The sequence below is a fragment of the Vidua chalybeata genome, chromosome 1, assembly GCF_026979565.1.
Source record: "Vidua chalybeata isolate OUT-0048 chromosome 1, bVidCha1 merged haplotype, whole genome shotgun sequence".
NCBI classification, from domain to species: domain Eukaryota; kingdom Metazoa; phylum Chordata; class Aves; order Passeriformes; family Viduidae; genus Vidua; species Vidua chalybeata.
Window position 1 is genome coordinate 112493381 of NC_071530.1, and position 21637 is coordinate 112515017.

General features: G+C 33.4%; 1 protein-coding gene across 1 annotated transcript in view; it reads left to right on the plus strand.

The window, feature by feature from the left end:
• SNTG1 (syntrophin gamma 1) overlaps positions 1–21637 on the plus strand; it is a 312663-nt gene that overhangs the window by 244356 nt on the left and 46670 nt on the right. Inside the window, exon 12 of the mRNA XM_053965314.1 lies at positions 2664–2702. Within this exon, the coding sequence (XP_053821289.1) occupies positions 2664–2702 (39 nt within the window). The remainder of the gene's footprint in view (positions 1–2663; positions 2703–21637) is intronic.

Sequence of the window (21637 nt, forward strand, 5' to 3'; positions counted from 1 at the left end):
ATAGAATATTATCCCTTATCTGTTTTTTTGCACTTGAAGTAGAAACAGGTAGTTCTTGCTAACTTCAAATCAGTCTACATTGTCTTTGCCTTCAGAGAAGAGTTTGTTTTCTAGCTTCTTCTTCTGTCTCCTTTTGTGCCATTCCTGATTTTTAATTGCTCTGTATAAACACATCTTTCTAAATAATGTTCTCAGAACACCTCTGTTTTTTTTAGTATAGTATCTGCTGGTGTGTTTTATTTAGAAATATTACGTCCATGTATATTTGCAGTGTATTGTACTGGTGAAAACAAATTTTATTTAATTGCATCAGTTACATAGTGCTGTGTGCCATGATTGTTTTTAATTGCACATAGCATTACAGTGAGTTCAGTAAAGTTATTGCAGACTGAAGCAACATTTCTCTTTTAGATAACCAGTAAAGTAACTGAAGATTTTTTTTTCTCTTTTCATTTCTGGAAAATGTTTACTTTTAGGTTTTAATTACCAAATATTTTAGATCTGGAAATTAAATTTTACTCAATGTACATTGTAACATACTGGAAAGAACCTATGCATGCTGCCTAATTGTTGAACTTTTTTTATTCTGTAATGTTCAATATTTACACACATGAATGATAAATATTTAGGTGTTCCTAAAACCAATAATACTTAACAATTTTTAGTTTCAGGTAGATTTGAACACCTATAATGCAGTTTTGAAGTTTCAGTTAAACTAGAATTAAAAATAATGAATTAAAAATAATGCATTTCAAGAAATCACCTGAAAGATAAACATACTTATTTTAATTAATCAAAGTAACAGCAATTGAAACAACCTTGTAATATAGGTGCTTAGATTGTATTTAAGAAAATGAGCTGGAAATTTTTGAATGAGAAAATGATGTTTCAAGTATGTAGTTCCATTTCAGAAGAATACTGACAGTACACAATGCCCCTAATGTACTTTGTATCTTTTTAAAAAAAATGCAATCTCTGTGTTTGAAGTAAACAAAAACAGTCCTAAATTATTTAACATTTAACCGTAACTTGCCACTAAGTAAATATTTTCAGTATTTTGTTTAGAAAAGAAAAATTTCTTTTTCCTACATTGTTCTTTCAGAACTTAAAATTTTCAGGCTATTATCTGTAGTCTTTGCTTAGATTAAAATACATGCTTTTGACAAGGCTTTATTAGTTTCTAGCAACACAAACAGGGATTTATCATGCTGGAGTAATTAACATTTGATTTAGGAATAAATCCCAGAAGTCTTCAAGTATTTTTAGGTCAAAAAATGTGGGTTTTCTCTGCTTTTTATTTGAAAAAATCGCATTAGATAGTTGGTATCCTGTATGGCTTAATTTTATACTATTTCTTTTTCCCTTGAATGTCCTTGTTCCTCTAATGCTTCTCCTTAACTAACATTGAAGAAAGAAGGAAGGGTAGAAATGTTCTTCTGACAATTTTGATGCAGGATTCATTTGAAAACCAACTGAAATTGCTTGCCAGCATGTTCTTGATAGTGGGAATTATCCTTTGATAGCAAAATTGTGGGATGTCAGTGACACTTGCTCAGTATTTGCATGAGGAATTCATAGAGCTTGTGACTGCAGCCTGGTTCTGAAGTCTGCAAAACACATTGCCACTCACATCTCTCCATGTAGCTCTTCAGGGACAATATAGTAAAGACTGGAGGAAATTCAGTGGTGATTCCTCTTTTCTTATAAAAAGATGTTGCAGGTTGGTTGAAGCAGTTTAATATTATACTGTGGCTTCAGGGCTTTCCAGATAATTCAGTTACATTCTATATAGAGATCTAGTTGACAATGTCTTTAATTTAAATATGTTTTTATTCTAGGTATTAGGTATCTGTCATGAATGCACATTTTAGAATTACTAGGTTGTCAAATCTTTCAGAGCTTATGCTTAACAAACAACATTTTACTTCTAGTAATGGTAGGAATGAGTATGTTCTACACATAATTCTCTTTGTATTGGACACTTCTGTGTCAGAAAGCTGGCAATGTTTGTTCATATGGAGTCCATGAACTTCAGGGCTAAACAGAAGCTTGTCACGAATTAGGTGTCTCAGTCTGGTTTTCTCTTTACTTTTCACCTAAGGATATTGTTGAATGTTTTGAGAAAAAATTACTTGAACGATTATCAGAACTGATTTTGCATACTTGATTTTGCACCTAGGATAAACGGGTAGAGTTAGTGATGTTTCCAAAGCTGTTCTGACCTAAATCTTCATAATTCCTTAAGGAAAGAAATTTGCTCAGAGTTTGATGACTTTGGTAGTTGGCATTAAGTTGCTCTGAAATAATTTTATTTAGAGTTAAATATTTTAGTTTCTTTTATATCTTCTAATAAGAAAAAAAAAAAAAAAAAAAAAGAAAAATTACATAGAGTTTAGGAATTTAGAAATAATTGTGTGTGTATGCACCTCTCCTGGATTCTAATCAGCAGAATGAACCACAGTGACCACAAAAATACCCCATTGTTCAAATGAGCTTGTCAAAGCTTTCAGTTCCTTTACTGCAGGAGATTTTATTTTCTTTTTTGCAAGCATAATTTGGAAAGGAGAGTCTAATATATGTGTCTAAAATCCAGGGTGTTTTTTTTGTTTTGTTTTTCATTCTAGTGACTGAGTATTAATCTATTTCTTTATTCATTTTTATAGATTAAAAAAATCAACAGGAATTTTCCCGTAAACCAGCAGGTAAGAAAAAGAACATTTGGGTTTTTCTAAATTTATAACTCTAATTCTCACTTGAACTATCTTTAATGGTGTGGTAGCTGTTCATTATTCTACCTGAAGAATTCTCAGTAGATTTTCTTTAGAGAGTACCTTGGTGTTTTTACTTTCTCAACTCAAAGGGAATGGGAGTGTTTCATCAAAGAACATACCTAATCTTTTCAAATTAACCTATTTGATGCAGGTATATATACTTTTCTTCAGATTGTGTCTTACCAATTTTACTATAAAAGGGGAATATTAACATTATCACTTACAGAATTAACTAGAATAAATCAATGTTCCAAAATTCTGAAAATGTATGGACTTTTTTTTTTCTTCTTTTTTTTTCCTATTGACAAATGCAGGCATAAAAAATTAATATCTACACAACTATTTAAACAAAATATGAATAAAAATTACCAAGGTAAAACTCAGTACACTGTGCATTTAGTTAAGTATGTATATGTTATGTATGATAATTATTAATTATAGAATGATAATTTCCACACAAAGAAGCTTGTTAAGGGGAAAGAAAGCAATCTGATTCATAAGAAGGAAAAGCTTGATTCCTCATAAAAGGAGATAAATATGTATAGGACTGAGCTGTAAACTCGCCTTCAAGAGGACAGATTTGAGGAAGAAAAGTGCTTTCATCTCCCTTACACCAAATCTTTAGTTAGCCAACATATTTTTCAGTTTCCTTTCTCTAGTCCAACTTTATTTATATGGAATTGTGCTGAGTGTAACTCACAAAGGAGGGAGATACTTCTATTTTGTTTTCTGTTTTCTTCATGAGAAGATGCACAAATGTAAAATATTAATAATACAACTAATATTAACAATAATAACACCTATATGGGTAAGTATAAATGAAGCTACAATAGATGAAGTTATAATTTGCATTTGGGAATTTTCATAAAAATTTGCATAACATCAGATGCAGACAATGCAAAGATATGCTCCTAACTCAAAAGAAGGAAGAAGATACTGCCTAATGAACAAAAAACAGTTAATTGGCTCCATTTTCACTGTTATGATTTACCCTGAACTTGCCTCTTTGCTTTTATTACTGTAAAAAATAAAGACAAAGAAATATAAATGACAGTTAAAATGTTCCACCACTCTAACACATAATTTAGGGATCTGTGCTGCTTTGGAACCCTTGGCAAACAACGCATTTTGGCCATGCTGTCTGTTAGGACAGCCTGTAATTATAATGCATTTATAATTAATGTAATTATAATGCATTAATCTCTCATCAGCACCAATCATTATACTCCAAAGGAAATACTATGGAGCACTCCAAGAAACTCAGTCAAAAGGTCAAATGGGAAAGAGAGGCTGATTTGATGGGCAGTGAGACTGGTAAGGTCTTGTTGCCTGTCAAATACTGGAGAAGAAAAAGGTTTACTTATCTGTGGATGTCTGAAATTTTAGAGAACATTGAATTCAAAACCAGATTTCCTTTTTGGCTTACCTTAGGTGGAGAGGGTTGTAGTTTTTTATCATAAAAGAAGTTAGGAAAAAATCACCTAATTTAAGTGGAATAGTTAAATAATATTTTTGAGTAGAATCAGAAAAGGCTACAGATGTAAGGTTAATTTCTGTCTTCATGTGCAGTAAGTATCAAAATGGTATGCAGAGAAGAAACAGGACTCTTTACTTGTTATATCAACACATCATTTATCGAAAAATTTCAAATCTCAAATAGTCTTGTCATCTTGATTTTTTTTAAATAAAATTAATTTTTTTCTAAGAGGTTGAACAGCTAGTTTTAACTTCTTTCTGCAAGCACATCACGAACTTGAAAGCTGTCTTCATCCTATTATACTTTTTTTTTTTTTTAAAAAAAGATGTGTATATTTAATTTCACTTAACAAATACCCACAGGGTTTTTTTTTAATGAGCACTAGCAGGGTAATTGAAGGTTATTTTAACTTAGAATTTTTATACATATATATGTGGGTTTTAATTAGTTAAGTAAAGAGGGAAGGCAGTTGTCAAACTAGAGTCAAGGAACCAACCCATAGGATATCTTCAGGAAAATATTCTTGATATGGAGAAGGCAACAGGAGCACAGACAGACCCATTAGTATTACAACAAGGAAACAAATGTACCTGCAAAGGTGTGTAAGATGCTGTAACTTCAGTTGTGTTATCCAGACATCTCAATATTGCAGCAAGTTAAAAAGATAAAAGAAAAAGTAATTAGAAAATACTTGTTGACTGTACATAATGTGTCAGTTTCCTTTAATACAGTAATTATGAAGGTAGGTTGTCTGAAAAATCATTAGAAAAATAAGATATATTAATTAAAATTTAAAGATCAAAGGTGATGGGTATTGATAAGAAGGTGGTAATTATTTGGACAGCATGAAGCAGTAAGAAGTTCTCAGAATGGTGGTAGTACATTTAATAGTGGTGGAAAGATGATGCAAAAAATGCTGGAAGAGGACTCCACAGACAAAAAAAATATTTTTGAAAAAGATTGTGGGACAAGAGGGAAATAAAGCTCCCCCTCTCTGAGTTGACAGTGATGAAAAGAACACTTTAAATGGTAAAAAATAGAAAATGAGTTGTGTTTTCTGTATTGGAACTGTATGCATTGGATGTAAATAGTAACATTTAAGAGTATAATAGCAAGTGGTTGAGAAAAAATAATTTTGGACTCAAAATGTACTGAATATTTCAAATATACACTAAGAAATATGATGTTGTAGACAAAATTTCCATAAATTCAGAGAAAAAATTATATAGACCTCATAGCAGAGAGGCATAAAGAATGGAATATTTCAAGGCTTCAGCCAGAGGCTTCTCTAGTTGATCAGCCAAGATGGGAGTGGAAACATGGGCATGTTTCCTTTTCTTGGAACTTCTGACCTCTGATGAACTGTTACACTGATTACAGCAAATGCCAGCTCCTGAGAGAGCCATCATTAGGCAGGTGAGTTTTGAAAGGCTGCATCAACTCCCTGCTAGCTCTTTCCAAATGACAGGTCAGTAAACTCTGGTGGTGTGATAAGGACAAGCACTGCCCATTCCTTTTCGATTCTCAGTCTTTTCATTATCCACCATGAATTTGCAAATGTGCTGATCTTGGCTGAAAATCAACTTGATAGCATGTAGAGAAATGAGCATTGGGCAATCTTTATAAAGCCTTCTGATCCTTTTCAGGGTGAGAAACCAAATGTAGCCTCCAGCTACTAGAGATTTTACTACACATTATAACTCTCATTTGCTATTTGGGATTCATTGGGATTTGGCTATTTCTGGTTGCCATGCCAGGAGGATGACTTGGCAACATCTGGCTTAGGTACACAGTGGAATTCAAGGTTTAGATCTAAATCTTAGTCTGGCCTGCAGTTCACCTCTTCCTCTCCCTACGTGAACAAGTAAATAAAATGTTCATAAATTGCAGCTGGGAAAGTCATCACTTTCTGACTCCCATTTCACTCAACAAGGCAGTGGTACAAAGCAGATATGGCATGTGGCAAATTTGGGGAGTGGATTTTTCATTTCATTGATTATTGCTGCGTTCACATACATGTTCACAAATGCAATAAATAGACACTTGCTTCTCTACCATATGGGCAACAGTCAAATCTCAAGGTTTCACATGAAACAGATAAAAATATCATGGCAGAGAAGTGTATTTAAAACTTTATTTTCCTATGTTGTGTGTCTCATCTCCATTAGGATGAATATGACCCTCCACCTTTCATATGCTGAATTCACAAAAAAAGGATAATGGGGAAGAATGCTATAATCCTTTTTTTTTTTAATACTATTTCTCTTCTTTCCACAGATAGCATGAGACTTTTTGAAATATTTGTATCTACAGAAGATAGGAAATTTTTATTAAATAATTTTAGCTTTTAAGGATAATGTGTCCCTCTAGAATTTTTCTGCTTTATGGGAAAAGAATTGGTAGCTGGTCTATTCAAAGTTGACAGTTTTAACTGCATTTAACTCCGTTTTAAAACAAGATCATGGCATAATGAACTGATGCCACACTAAGGCCAGAAACCGGAGTATCATTGTGTGTGTCAGATTCCGCAGTAAAGAGCCCTGTTTTGCAGACGTTTTGTATTCTTGATGGCCAAGAATGGGGTGATGGGATACATGTGATGGCATTCAAAAATATACATGGTTATGTTTATTTCCTTTTAATTTTTATCTAATGCAATAAAAACAACTATACAAATCTATGTATATAGATAGGTCTAGACATCTGTCTACCAGCTGTTGTGTCACCTCATATTCCACTTTAATGGGGTGTTGTCCAGTTTTATTAAAGTTCTACAGTTAGAACAATCTCATTTAAAATCAATTCTAAAAGCTTGACTCAGTGAGTTTATTTAATAAAACCTGACTTACATGTACTATATAAAGGTGATTACACACAAATGTCATGGTGACTGTCTTGCCTGTCAATCAAGCCAATGTTCTTCGCTTAGAGACACAACACATGTGTTGCATCTCTATTGCCTCTGAAAAGGTGAATTCCATTGCTCAGGTGAATTGATAACACTGATAGGAGAACATCTATTCTACTGATAAAACCTGTATGAAATATAACACATACCTTTTTTTTTTTTTTTTTATTACTAATTGCAGGATAATAGGCTCCATTGCTGTTGTTGTATTGGTACTTTTGAAATACAGTGATTAAGCAGAGAGTTCTGAAATATAACATGTCCTCAAAAGAAACAAGTCTGTTCTAGAAGTACATTAAGAGCAGTGGGGTTTTTCCCCTCTCCTTAGTGTATTATTTTTTATCGCTTTTTTTCTTCCTAATTTTGCATGTCTGTTGAATTAATTAATTATTTTCCAATATTCTGTTCTGTGGTACCTCATAGTAGCCATCCTGCAGCTCTTGACTGACAGTCACTGAACTTTCAGATGCAATGGTACATCTGCTCTGTCACCATCTGTTGTCACAGTCAGGACTTGATCAGGTTTATTTTGAAGGAAAATCTCTGGAATGAAGCTTCTATTGTTAAATGATTATAGAAACACACAGGGGAAGCTGAGTTCTTGCTGTTAAATTAAGCAGAAGTGCACAATAGGGTGTAAATTGTGTCAGGCTAATTCCCTGCCATTGTCAGCCATCTATGGCACTCAGCATGGATTATTGCTGCACAAGATATACCCTTGAAAGGCTTATGTTGCTTATTGATACTTTATTGAGCTTTCTGAAATAAACTGAATATCTCTATCTATATATATCTATCTATATTGAAAAGTTTCTGTACTTGACATGAAATGTTTTTTTCCCTGAGCAGTTTCTGTAATTGTTTTAGATGCTTCCGAGGCAGTCTCTGTTATAAAAACTATGCTTCCTGTGGCCAATAAAAGATTTTTCTTCCTTTTACTGTGTAGTCTAGAATAGCTTTTGAACTTCAGGGCATAAAAAAATTTTAGAAGGGCAATACACATGGTATGTTGTTAAAGATTTTAGGCTGAGGAAACCATGGTGACTTTTGAGAGGAAGGTCAGACAGCTTCCTGAAGCTAGTCTATTACCTGATGAGCTAGATAAAATTCATGTTGTGAGTCACTTGATGCAGTTATTGGATAGCAGTGCTTCTGTCCTAGGGCTGCATACCTTATAGCTCATGAGAGGATGAAAGTAATTGGGACACCTGCTGGAAATTTAGATGATACAAAAGAGTGATTACATCAAGTTCTTATTTAAATCTCAAAATATAAGTCTCAAGCTGTGCATCAAATACTTTCTGCATGTCCAGCAAATTCAATTTTGCCTCAAGTAGAATTTCATTCTCATTTACATATTTTTCTCATTTATTTTCTCATCTTTTTTTTTTCTAATACTAACTCATTAGTGTTTTAATTATTTGCTTTTTTTTCCTCCATCTGCAATCTTAATATCTCTCACTAAAAATTCCTTTCAGTAAAGGTAGTTTTTCTTGACCAGATTCAATGACCAGATCTGTGTTGGCTGTGTGTTCATATTTCAGTCAGTACAGGGGTGAATGTACTCTATCTCCACTAAAAGTTTAAATAGGACAGGTGAATGAGGGGGTTCTAAATGCCTTGCTCCATTGTAGACCTTTCAAAGTGAGTGAAATAAACAGACATGTTTCACAGCTACACAATAAATTGATAAGTGGATTAAAAATTGTTACTTACTTTTGGATTTGAGAAGAGTTACTAGTTATTGTACATTAGTGCTCTAAACAAATAAGCAGATAAATATAAATAAATAAATACATGTGTATTAAAAAATTATATATTTATGCCTATTTTTGGATGATTGCTATAGCTTAAATGTATTCAACTGGTAAGTGGACAGCCTGATCTACTGCTTTTGAGATTAAGGTACTCTTACCAGATCCTTCGCCTTGTATTTACACACTTAGGTGTGAATTCAGGCTCATTCTGATCCCACAGGTCTTGTGTGTTTCTGTATAGTGCCATAGCTTCAAAAGGAGTCATATACCTCAACTTTTAGGTTGGTGATTAGGTTAGAAGATGAAAGATACACATCTGATAGACTGACTTTGTGAGTGCTGTAATTTCTAGGTTACATTAATAAGAGCTTTCCCTTCAGCTGCTACCTTTTGCAACAGGGTGGTCTTAACATCCTAATAAAACTTGATCTTATCTGAATGCATCCCGAGATGCTCTGAATCAGAATGCCATAGCAGATGTAATCAAAGGAATAATTGCTTCCTTTTTTGTCATAACAGTATGACATGAACAAATACTTGTTCTCCCCAGAAGCATAATTCTGTATCTACAGTGAGGTCAGACAGTGAGAAACCACTGAGTTTAAATAACGATCAAAGGCATTGCTTTTATTGCATCATTTTGCCCCATCTTCTATTTATATGCAGGGCATGACTAAATCCAACTTTAAACATGTTTGAATCTGATATATTGCCATTTACCCAAGAAATGGGATATGTAACATATTGGAACAGTGAAAGGGATGCCTGCAATTTAAAGGATAGATTTTCCATAGGATTTGAATATTTATGATGTCTAAGACTAGAAATAAGTAGCATCATTAAACCAAGATAGGGCTTTTTATTCTACTAGAATGAATGTTTCCATCTTTTTCATGCATTTTTCGGTAGGATGGGATAGTTACTATCCAAACAGGCCAATAAAGCAGCAGGACAGGAAGCAACTTTCAGCATTCTTGATTGGAAATAGATGCCTTAATGATGCATTTGTCCTGTAGAAGTTCCTGAAAAATGGTAACAAAGAGAGAAAATAAGGAAAAGTGGGAAACAGAGTCACCATCTTGAGCCTATCTGAGTTCAAGAAGCGTTTGGACGATGCTGTCAGGCTCACGATGCTATTCTTAGCTGTGTTCTGTGCAGGGCCAGGAGCTGGACTCGATCCTGGTGGGTCCTTTCCAACTCAGCATATTCTATGATACCCACAAAATAAATAGGTCTTTCTTTTATTTTCCTTTTTTTTTTTTCTTTTTTCTTTTTTCCATTATACTTAGAAAGATTAAGTATAGGTGAAACTTTTTTTCCTCTAGCCTCCCTTAAATAAGGAATTGTTAATATCTGTAGCTTACAGATATGAATTTGTTCTGTCTGGAGAGATTGTAATTTTCATTGGAGGCTGAGGCTAGAAATAAAAATGTTGCAATGCTTTATTGCAATGTCTCTTTTATTGCATCAAGTGAGTGTATAAGTTCCCAGGAATAACATTAATTTTAGTATACTAGAAGGAAGGTGTTCAGTAAGCCAATACACACATTATTCCTTGGGGAATTGTATCATCTAAAGAAATTAATTGGAATCAATGAAGCATATACTTTAACTATAGATTTTCTATTGGAGGAGCGCATGGGACTCAAAAAGGCATAAATAAAGCATATTTAATTACAGTTTACTTCAAGAGGAGAAATGAATAACACTTCATTTCTCTCATTACTTATTCTACATCTGTGCAGATGATTGGTGCTTCAAATCATAGCTTCTGATCAGAAAAATATTTATCCCCTTGAACTTCTAAGAACAGTGGTTAAACAGAACTCTGTGGACTGCAGGTGGTCATTTGTCTTTTCTCTCTCATCACAATAATACTCCATAGGACCAGTGACAGAATTGCTACCTGAATTTCAGAAAATAGTTGATGTTTGTATTAGTACAAAGCAATTGACAATTTATGGGTTGCCTACAAATGAAGAAGGAAAAAAATAACACTGAGACATATTAATCACTGAAAATGTGTGAAGGAAAACTGTAAAAAAACTGTAAAATAATGTAGCTAATTGCAAATGCAGAAACATCCCCTAGAAATACATAATATTACAACACTTTTTTGTCTTTTCAAAGAGTTATATGTCCTGGTAAGGAGACACTGTTCTGTGAGGAATATCTGTTGTATCTTTAGCATATTAGAAAATATTTGCTTTAAATCTTAGTGTTTTGGGAAACAAAACTTAGTAAGTCTGTCCTATTTTATGACACAGCAAATAGAGATTCAGCAGTGTCAGGTCAAAAAACTATACTCAAGAGCCGACAACTGACAAAATTATTTATTTATTTATTTAATAAGAAACATTTTATCTTGTTGGAATATCTCTCAGCAATGCTGAGTTGGAAAAAAAAAATAAAACAAAAACCAAACAGTCAAGCTACGTAATGTGTGCAGGTCTGAAGGTCTGTGGAGGTGTAAATAGATAGGCAATTCTGCGCCTGGGCTTCTTGCTCTAAAAGAGGTCTCTGCCTTGATGACTCTGGTAGTGTGTAAGTGCTGAGTGACCAGAGTCACCTGAGCCAACTCAAGACTACCCACAAAGCCCAGCAGGATCAAGATGCAGTAGTGTACAGTTTCTAGCTGTTTTCTGCAAATGTACATCCAGAAGTCCTGCTGCTTCCTATTATTTGTTTAACAGCCTACTGTTTGTAGTACTTGCTTAGTAGAAGCAGTAGTCACTCATCACTCCAACCTATTGCTCCCACGCGCCTGCCCTGATGGCAGTAGGTGGAATAATGCAGCCAGCTCTTCTTCCCCTCCTGCTGAAGTAAGCTGCTGTTCAAAACCAAACCCAGACAGTGGGAAAGGAGAGGATCTGATCCTATTATGCAAATAGCATCCAGACCTCTGAGACTGCAAAAAAAGCTTGAAAGAATAGATGGTCTCTTGTGAGAAGAGTGACTTCTGGCTAAGTATTAATTGTGAGTTTACATCCATTCATTGTTAAATAATGTTCCTGCAGGTCATTGTTTGCACTTCACAGGGCCTTGAATTATTTCACCAGGATCTCTTCTTCAATCAGACAGATGGCACCCTCAGAGGAATTTTTATGTTATCTTTCTATGGGTGAAGGAGCTTGCTTGTCCCTCTGTAGAATTCCGTGGATAAAGAGCCTCAACATCTTACTGAAACTTGGGCTTCGTTCAGGATGCAATCTTAATTTTATGGGTTGCTTCCCTCCATTTCTCCAGGATAGTGGGACACAGTATTAAAAAAAAAAAAAATCTTGAATGGAAGAAAGCTCTGATACTGCAAAATGAGTCTCACTTTTTAAAGACTGAGCTTTTCCAATGATACTGCAAAATTCATGGAAATGCTGAGATACTAGAGACAAATCAACTACTGACAGGCATTACTCCAGTGTCAAAAAGTAAGTGCACAAAGTGAGTTGAGTAAATGTTATGAACACTACTACTAACTTCCTGCCACAGGTTATTGTCATCTGAATAGAATCCTCAGGATAGCCTAGATTCAATCTAAACACCAGGAAAATTAAAACTATCTTTATTATAACAGAATCAAAACCCCATCTTGTTAATAAATAGGATATGGAGAGAAGCATGAAAATAATAGTGTGTAGAACATACTGAATATAATGTTCTTCATCTAAGAATCCCCTAAGAATTTTTTTAGCTTCTGAAGGGGTATTTTAGCAGTAGTTATCTTCTACTTTGCCTTGCTCTTTCAGAACCGGACTGCATTCTGGTTCTCTTTATCAATACATTTGTATTTTAATACCACTGTTTGCAAAGTGGTGTTTAAAGTCATTCTGGAGTAGCAAAAGTTCTTTATTACTCTGGAGTTCTTTACAGTCCAAGAAGAATTTTATTTACTTTAAGAATATGTAAGAATGTAAATTATATATGATTACTTTGGTCCTTTACTAGCAACTTTACTCTTGTCTCATCTGACTTTTCACCTTCTTTTTCCCTTCCTCTTCAATCTCTATAGGATATCAGGGTCCTTCACAAATCATAACATTTTCTCCCCTTGTTTGCAATTGAGAAGGACTGATAGGATACATCTTTCATTGCTGCTTGTGAGCAATGTCTTCAATCTCAAGGGTACTTTGGCTGCAAGCAATCTGTACTAAAAATTCCTTTACAGAGTATATTTTAAGGATGAAATCTCTAGTGAGAAACTTGACACACAGCCCCTCTGAAAATTACAGCAGATAAAAAGTGGGGACATTTAGAAAATCCTAGGCAGCTACAGATGGATTATGAAATGTGAACTACTGCATATGATTGATATATAGTAATGAAATAATGTGAAACTATAATAAAACCAATGCTGAAGCTGTTTTTCTAAGAGCTGTAAGTCAAGACCACTTTAAAACAGATTCCAAGACAGATATGGCTGCTTTGAGATCAAAGAATCACAGAATAATTTATAGTGGATGAGGTTTTGTAGGTCATCTGGTCAGAATCCTGCTCAGAGAATGGCCTACATAAATCAGATTGCTCTGGACTTTTCCCCATCAGATTCTGACTATCTTTAAGAATGGGGATTTCATAATATCTCTCACCAAGAGAAGTAACTGAGAAATTTAAAAATACCAAAATCATCAGTGGTGCTTTGCTCCATAATTTCTTGCTGTAGTCCTGCAAAACAGACGTAGTGAGTAAATCTCACTGTCAAAGTATTTGCTCTGGATTTCAACTGCAGAGTATTTATTTGTTTTTATAAAAACAGCTTATTTTTCAGGCTTTTGTGACTGAAAGTTCAAATTCTGAAGGTAGGTGAAAGAGAAAAGCAGTGATCCATAACATTATTCAGCTGTAGTAGAAGATCTTTGGGACCAGTTTGTTTAAAAACAGGTTTTATCTCTTCAACTCTTATTTTTTCAAAAGTGGTCTTCATTTCTTTTATAGATATATTTGAAATACATTTTGAGTTAAAGTGTATAAGTGCTGTCTGTTTTTTCTAATAAAAAATATATACTTATCTATAGATATTAAATTTATGGATTAATTTACAATTTCTTATTACATGATATGATTTTGACTGAAGTGTTACTGCACTGTTCATTTTTTTATAAATAGAGTTATTATCACTTTCTATTTAAAAATTAAGCTTAATTAGACCTATTGCTTAATGGTCTTGAAAACTGTGAAATCATTAGACAAAAGATTATTTGCTGTAGTTAATAAGATACAAAATTACCTTAGGGAGTATTCTTTATTGATTTGATTAAAATTTTATAACATCTCTTGTTTTTTTTTTTTTTCCCTGTTAGTAACTAGCAGTGGTAACATTGATTCTCCAAAGACATTGTGCAGATGCAGCAAAATTTCTCATCTGTAGGTTCCATGTGTTTTGAAAATAAAATTTCAACTCTTGTTGACTTATTTTTCCTTCAGTTACAGGCACTGAACGCTTGAAAGAATTGTACTTCTGAGAGGCAATGTAATGCTGGTCTAAAACGTTTCAATTTTTGAAGGTTTTATTTATTTTTATTATTCTGAGAGTTTATAAGCAGTAATTATGTTCTCTGAGAGCCCTGAAAAAGTCTTAAGGACAGTTTCAGCTTGCAGAAGACTTTTTATTTTGATAATCAGACAGGACTGAAAATAATTGTTCCTCAGTAGAAATAGTCAAAGAAATTTTGCAAGCATTAATAGCTGTTTTCATCAGTTGCCATTTAAATTATTGAGAATGGAAATGTAAACAAGTAGCCATGGATAGATTTATTCTATTGAATATTTATGATGATTCCATGCAATGTTTAAATAAAATATTTTAAGTCTAAAAAGGCTTTTGTATAATTACATATATATGTGAACTACTAATTGTCAAGCTTTGTTCTCACAAAGGTATAAAAATATTTCTTAGGCAGATCTTGTGAAGTCATTGATACAAAAAAAAAAGGGATTTCTCTCTGGTATGTTTATTTTGCTGTGCAAATAGCAACACCAGGGACTTCAAAGACAACTTTAAGTATACATTGATTATTTGCAAGTTTATTCTGGCTTTGTGAGCACTTTGAAATGTAAACATCTAATTCTATAGAAGTGTAATTCTGATGTTATGCAAACTCAAAACATTTATTACTAAAATTCATTTCGAACAACCTATTCCCCATCATCTGAATTTTCTGTATACTCAGTCATTTGGGGCTCTTCCACGTTGCCATCTCCTTTGGCTGAGTTCAGTAAGTTCAGGATGTGAGCAAGGCATCTGCATGAGCAGTATGGTCTCACAGAGACAGCCACGTAGCCTAAATTGTACTAATCCTGTCCAGCTTCTGCTTACCAGTCTTTTTCAGAGAAGCAGAAAAAGAAAATCCAAAAATTATCTTTTGCCAGTCATTGAAATCTAATTGAAAGATACTCTTGAGAGAAGTTAGGAATATTATTAAATGTTTCTGTAAATATTTCACTCTCACTAGTATTTAAGAAGGATAAATATGTCAGTTGTTTGCTCATTGGCACCATCAAAAATCTGAAAGACACTGGTGACTTGTAATATTCTGATCTTTTTCTTCATTCAGCACCTTTCAGTAGTCTACCCAGAGGTGAAAAAGATGAATTTGATAGATTGTTCATCAAAAGGGAGAGGTCATGCCCTCCAGCTTGATTATTTGAAATAATTTTGTTTGACCCATTTTTATTTTAGGATTTTAGGCATGAAAAATACATGCTGTACACATTTAGACAAGGAAAAAAATGCCATTAATCAAAAGACAAGTTTTAAAAACAATCAAGCTACTAGGCTTTAAAATAAATGTTTACTTATTTTTTTTTCCCCACGAGTGCTGAGCTTGTTGTATCACACTGTTATCTAATTTAAACCATCGAAATCCCCCAGAAATTTCATCCTGGATTAAAATTTACAGCCATTCTTGTGCCTGTTCCTAAATCTCACCTCGAATTTCAGGTGAAAAATGAAGTCGTAGGAATTCAAATATGGCCATATATCAAAGATTTTTTTTTTTTTTTTTTCCCAGAAAATAAAGCAAATAACTGGTTGCAGTTATACAACAGTAAAAGGAGGGGGGAATGATGATAGTGTGATATATAGTAATTATTTTAGACAGGAAATGTGTGTGACCTGCACATTTTCAGAGTGTTTGCTGAGAGCTGCTCTGTTGAGAGTATCAGTGAAGATCTGAAGCCTCTCAGGTCAGCTGTAAAATGCCTCTGATATCATCAGGAATGAGCCTCCTCAGTGGTAAACCTGGTAATCAAATGAACCTGCTCAGGGATGTTTAAATTGTGTTGATGTGTAAATTGCTCGGAAGGTGAGTTATGTGGTGGGTAAATAAGAGAAGTCTACAAGAAGGAGAAGGGTCAGTCGAGTGAGGAAGGCAGATTAGATAACATGAGATTTTTTTTTTCATCATCTAGCTACCATACCTATTTAGCAGGAAAATGCTTTAATGTATAAAATGCACACATCCCTTTTGCATTTCAGGGAGTTTGCCACATGCTGGCAAGCTACTCTCGTTCATATTTTATCTTTTTTTAATTACCCAGTCAATATCTTGGAAGACAGTACTAGCATGAGCTATTTTTGTGCTGATTCCTATCACACACACTCCCAAAATTAATATAGATTGGTATCTAATACTGCAGTTTGCATCCAAATCCATCTTTGTAATAACAGCTGCATAAGGTCTTTCTTGGAAAAAGTCTGTGCTTTCTAAATGCTAATCACCGTTATTAAAATGAACAAATTCAAATTGTAATGAATTTTAAATACACATAATTGTGCATTGACTTGAATAATTAAAGAGAGGCAAAAAATCCCAACTTCTAATGTAGACATTTTGACAAAGGCACACAGTTGCCCAATTAAGGTTCAAATAGACTTTGTCTTAGAAGAATTTATTTCAATAAACAGCTACTTAGAAGTCTTAAATAAGTAAAATGAGTGCTTTGAAATAAGCTGTGACTATTAACATGTAGCACTGGAAAAACCCAATGAGTGAGCCAAAATGTTTCTCTGGATTAGTAGAAGAAGAAGAAACCTGGAAAAGCAACACACAGTTCTTTACCTGTTTGGAAAACTGTCCTGTATCCACATGTAGCCATCAGTTTCAAACCTGTGGAGGGAGTGATGGCATGCAGCAGTCAATATAGTCCTGAGTTCTAGCAAGATCCAGTACATCCCACTGGAAATGTTAAGTTTTCTCATGGGATGCTGTTGGATGTAGCATAAATTGTTGTGCAGGTTTTTCAAACAGCACTGTTAATTTTGGACAGATCTCTATGGAGGTCCAGGCAAGTTTTGTTACTGCAAACATCTGTCTTTGTTCTGATTCTGATGTTGTTTGCTAAGAAAGCAAATGTGCACTGTTTGCAATCTTTGAAAACAGTTTTCATTTATCTGGATTGTAAGCAAAAAATCATCCTTCATAATTAAGAAATATTTTCTGTTTTCTCTGACACTATTTACTTTAAGACCTGATAATGTTTCCTCAATTTTTGTGTGGTCATTTCAAAAATAGAACAAGACAAAGCCAAATGAAAAACTTGTACTCAGCCTTGGTCTGGTAGCAAGATGACAATGTGAGTTCTTACACAGAAGAAAATTAAGCTGTGAGATACAATACATGTGCAATCTTAGATGGAATAATCTATTTGTAGTTGAATGGTTCAAAAAGATGAAGTTAATCTTTAGAGCTATCGGTGATAGCTAAAGTTTTAGTGGACTTTTTTTAAAGAGGAAGATAAAAAAATAATTCATAGGAATTTAAAAATACTTTGGAAAGATTAGCAGCTTTCTCAAAAACCTGAAAAATAGGATAGGAGACATTTTGACTTTACAATAGGGCAAAATTATTCTAGCATCCATCCAAAATTTTATGTGATTATTTCTTCTTTTGACTTTGAAATTTTTTTTTACTCAGCATAAAAATCCTAAGCCTTTTCCTAAATCAATTCCTAAGCAGAATAGATTTTGCCAATGATTGTGTTGTGACCACCCTTTTTCTTCCATTTTTTCCCAGATTTCCACTATGTTTTTTTTATTGTTTTTCTGCTAACAATTGACTATAATGAATTTTTAGACTTTAAAGAAAATTAATTTTAAAAGTACAGAGAAAATTATATTAAAAACAGAGTAGAGATCATTAGCTGAATTTCTCATCCCTCATTACTTTCCCTCTGTGTTGTCTGACATATTTGTCTTCTGATTCCATGTTCATCCTGTCTCCCTACAGCACAGTTTCACATAATGTAAGTATGAGTCTCAGACTTGCAAGATAAAAAGATGTCAGTGCATCTGTTCTGATCTTTGAATTGCCTCATTTTTATGATGTGACATAGATGTTACATTTCATTTTGGGGATATTTCCTTGCATTTTGTCTTACTATTTTTCTTAAAATATAATGAGATCTGTGTAAAAACTGAAAAAGTCTCTCTGATAGTCAAGGCTATTTAAGTCATTTTTAGCAATATATTGGACTGATATAAAATATGGCAATTTATCTTGCTTGATTAGGATGTCTGTGTGGTTTAAGAACATATTAAATTACAAGATTATGGATTTTTGACTGAAGAAATTGTCCTGTTTCATTTATCATTTCAATATAGATTTTTTTTAACTGTCCATGATTCAACTCATAAACCATAATGACTTATTGAACCTTTGTTCCTGAACCAGCAGCCACTAAGTTAACTAATTTGTGTCACCATTTGATTTTGACGAATGAGCTGCTTGAGGTAAGTTAGAAACCAGGAATGCAAAAATTATCTTTCAAATGAAATGTGAATCATAAATAAAATCTGTTTGCAGCACCCCTTCCAGATTAGTTGATAACAATCAACAGTTTTATAGGGACTCAAAAAAACTTGATAAGATTGAAAACTAAATAGATTTTTGGTTTTATAAAGGAGCATGCTATGTACCGTCTATTTGTGATTAACATTTATATCTGTTCCTCATGTGTCTGTGCTAAGCATTTATTTTCAGAAATGAAAATTCTGGAATTTCATAATCTCTTCAAATGCCATTTGTGCCAAGTCCCCATGTGCAGCTACACTGAGATATGGTCCAAAACTCTCAGTTATATATTATATTCATCCAATATTTCAGTTCTTATATATGCATGAACTATTAATTTTGTAAGTTACAATCCCTTTCAGTAAATAAGTTTCTCTAAGTGTTTATAGGTCAAAGCTTTTTTAGAAAGCAGAAAGTTTCCCATTAACAGAAATGTTTAAAAAATATCATCTATTTTAACTAAGAAGTGAAAATTTTCAACAGTTTCTCACTTTCATTGTATTAAAAAATTGCAATATTTTACTTAATTTCACACATTTAGTATGTTTAGATAAACTGAGATCATTTTAGGAACTTAAAACATATCATAATTCCCAGAGTTATCTACTAAAATAGTTAGCAAGAATTTGTTTAGTTTTGCCTTATTTTCCAGAATATAGCCTGTGCTATTTTAATCCACACATGTGAATATGCACATGCACTCAAACAAACTTGTAAATGGCCCTATTTCTAATCATACAGCCTTTGCTTGACAGTTCCTCCCTATGTTGAATAATAGGTATTGAGCCTGAAGGAGAAATGCTTTTCTGTTAATAAAACTTTTGGTACAGCAGGTTGTCTGGAAAATCAACGTAATTTTTCCTCATGATCTACAGGGGAAAGGGAGAAATATCTAGGGGAGCAATTGCTCTGAATTTCATGGCTACTTTAGTATTGAGTCAATCAAATGTGGAATATCAATACATCTGCACTGCATGAGTGACTGTATCCTGTTATTGTGATGAATAGTAGATGTCAAAATATGAAAGAGAAAAACACTAAAAAGGGATTACATACAGTGTTACAGTGATATCAAATATCATCTGGCAAGATGATATCTTGCTGTGTGTCCAATTTAAATTAAAAAAATGAAGATGAAACCAAATTAATTCAATTGAATTGAGTTTGAAGCATAGATGTTTCAATTCCTAGAAATTAGAGATAATGCATTTTCTTCAGTTATAGACAGAAAATGTGCCAAACTTCTGCACATAGTAGTACAATTTTTTTATACTTATACACCTCTTCTGTGTAAATCCACCTCAGTCACTGAGATCTAGAGACTGCAATCAAGTCAGAGGGAGGAAGATCTTATTTATGGATAGCATATGAAACAGCAGAAATTCGAGAAATTTGAATAAACATTGAATTGAAATAATTTTAAACTTCTCTTACTTTACCAGCCAGTTATTTGTTTGTTTGTTTGTTTGTTTGTTTGTTTCTGCATAGTTCTTCATTCAGGAATGAATGAGATTTCAGAAAACATGGCTTTTTAGTTATTACATAAAAATACAGTGTTTAGCATTCTTTTTGATGCTTGACTATTGTGGTACAGATCTGTCTTCTCTTTGACTTTTATAAACTTATTTAGTCACCAAACGAGCAGATACTTCAACATATGTTCTTCATTGAACCTGAGACTATATGACAGTTTTAGTGTTTGATATTGACAAAATAATTAAGTATAGAGGCGTCACTGTAGTAAGAGAAAAATTGACCTTCTCCCTGTCTCTGGTTATAGACCATAAAATATCCAATAAACTGTGACAGAGACTAGTAGTGTTGATTTCATACAAGGGGATTTCAAAAAAGCTAATAATTTCCAGTGTGTTATGACAAAAAAAATACAACCTTCCCCATCCCCACCCCTCCCCCCAAAAAAGAAAAAGGAGAAAAAGAAAAAAGAATAGACCCACTATTTCTTTTAATGCATATCCCAGGAAGAAATGTTGCTGAAAATTCTCTGCCCAAAAGTACAGAAATAAATTAGTGTAAATTTCTTTTCAAAAGCTACACAACATTCAAAATCTGGGAGGATAAAACATGCAGTAAAAACATTAATTTTAGGGACATTCATGTCATTGGTGCACTTACAAACTTGTTGACTTTTTTATCTTTTCGTTATATAATTATTACCATTTTCCTTACATTATTTTTACTTTTTTTCCTTACATCATTTAAGACCATGTCCTATAACTTGTTAGTGTAGAGATGACTTTCACAGAGGCATTTAAAAATAGATCTATCAAATTAGCAGCACTGTATGAAATATGGGTTGAACTATTTTCCATAGCAGTAGTGTACCCATGCACACTGGAAAATGTATTTTATTACTAATGACACGCTTATAAATCAAATGTCCCATTGATGTGTCTACTCCCTGTTCAGTGGTTCTCCAGATCCTGGCATAGTGGTGACTTATGTTCTTCTACTTTTTAAGGATTTGGTATTAAATAACTCAAAATTAACAGGACAGGTAGGAAATTGCATCCTAAAGTGAGCTGGAATAAGTTCTAGTTCAAACATCTGTGTCAGAAGATCTGCAGGAAGTGGTAAAGGTCTACAGGATTCTACAGCTCTGTTGTAGCTATAGATGAAGTTTGTTCAAAATAGTGACTGAAAATAGTCTGCTAATCTCCTATTTCTAAGCAAAAAGGTTCAAAACTCCTACACAGAGATTTTCAGTGAGTAAAAAAAAAAAAAAAAAACCCACATTAATTGGAAATGAAATTTGTAACATCGTATTGTTTAATGTGTAACTGTGAACTTGCATATGGAGGCTGTATCTATGTTGCTGTGTAATAGCAGTTGCTCCACCTAGAATTCCTGACTGGTGGCTCCTTACACTTCGTTTAAAATAAATTTCACTGGTGTGATCTGTCAGTAAATATGTAGAATGC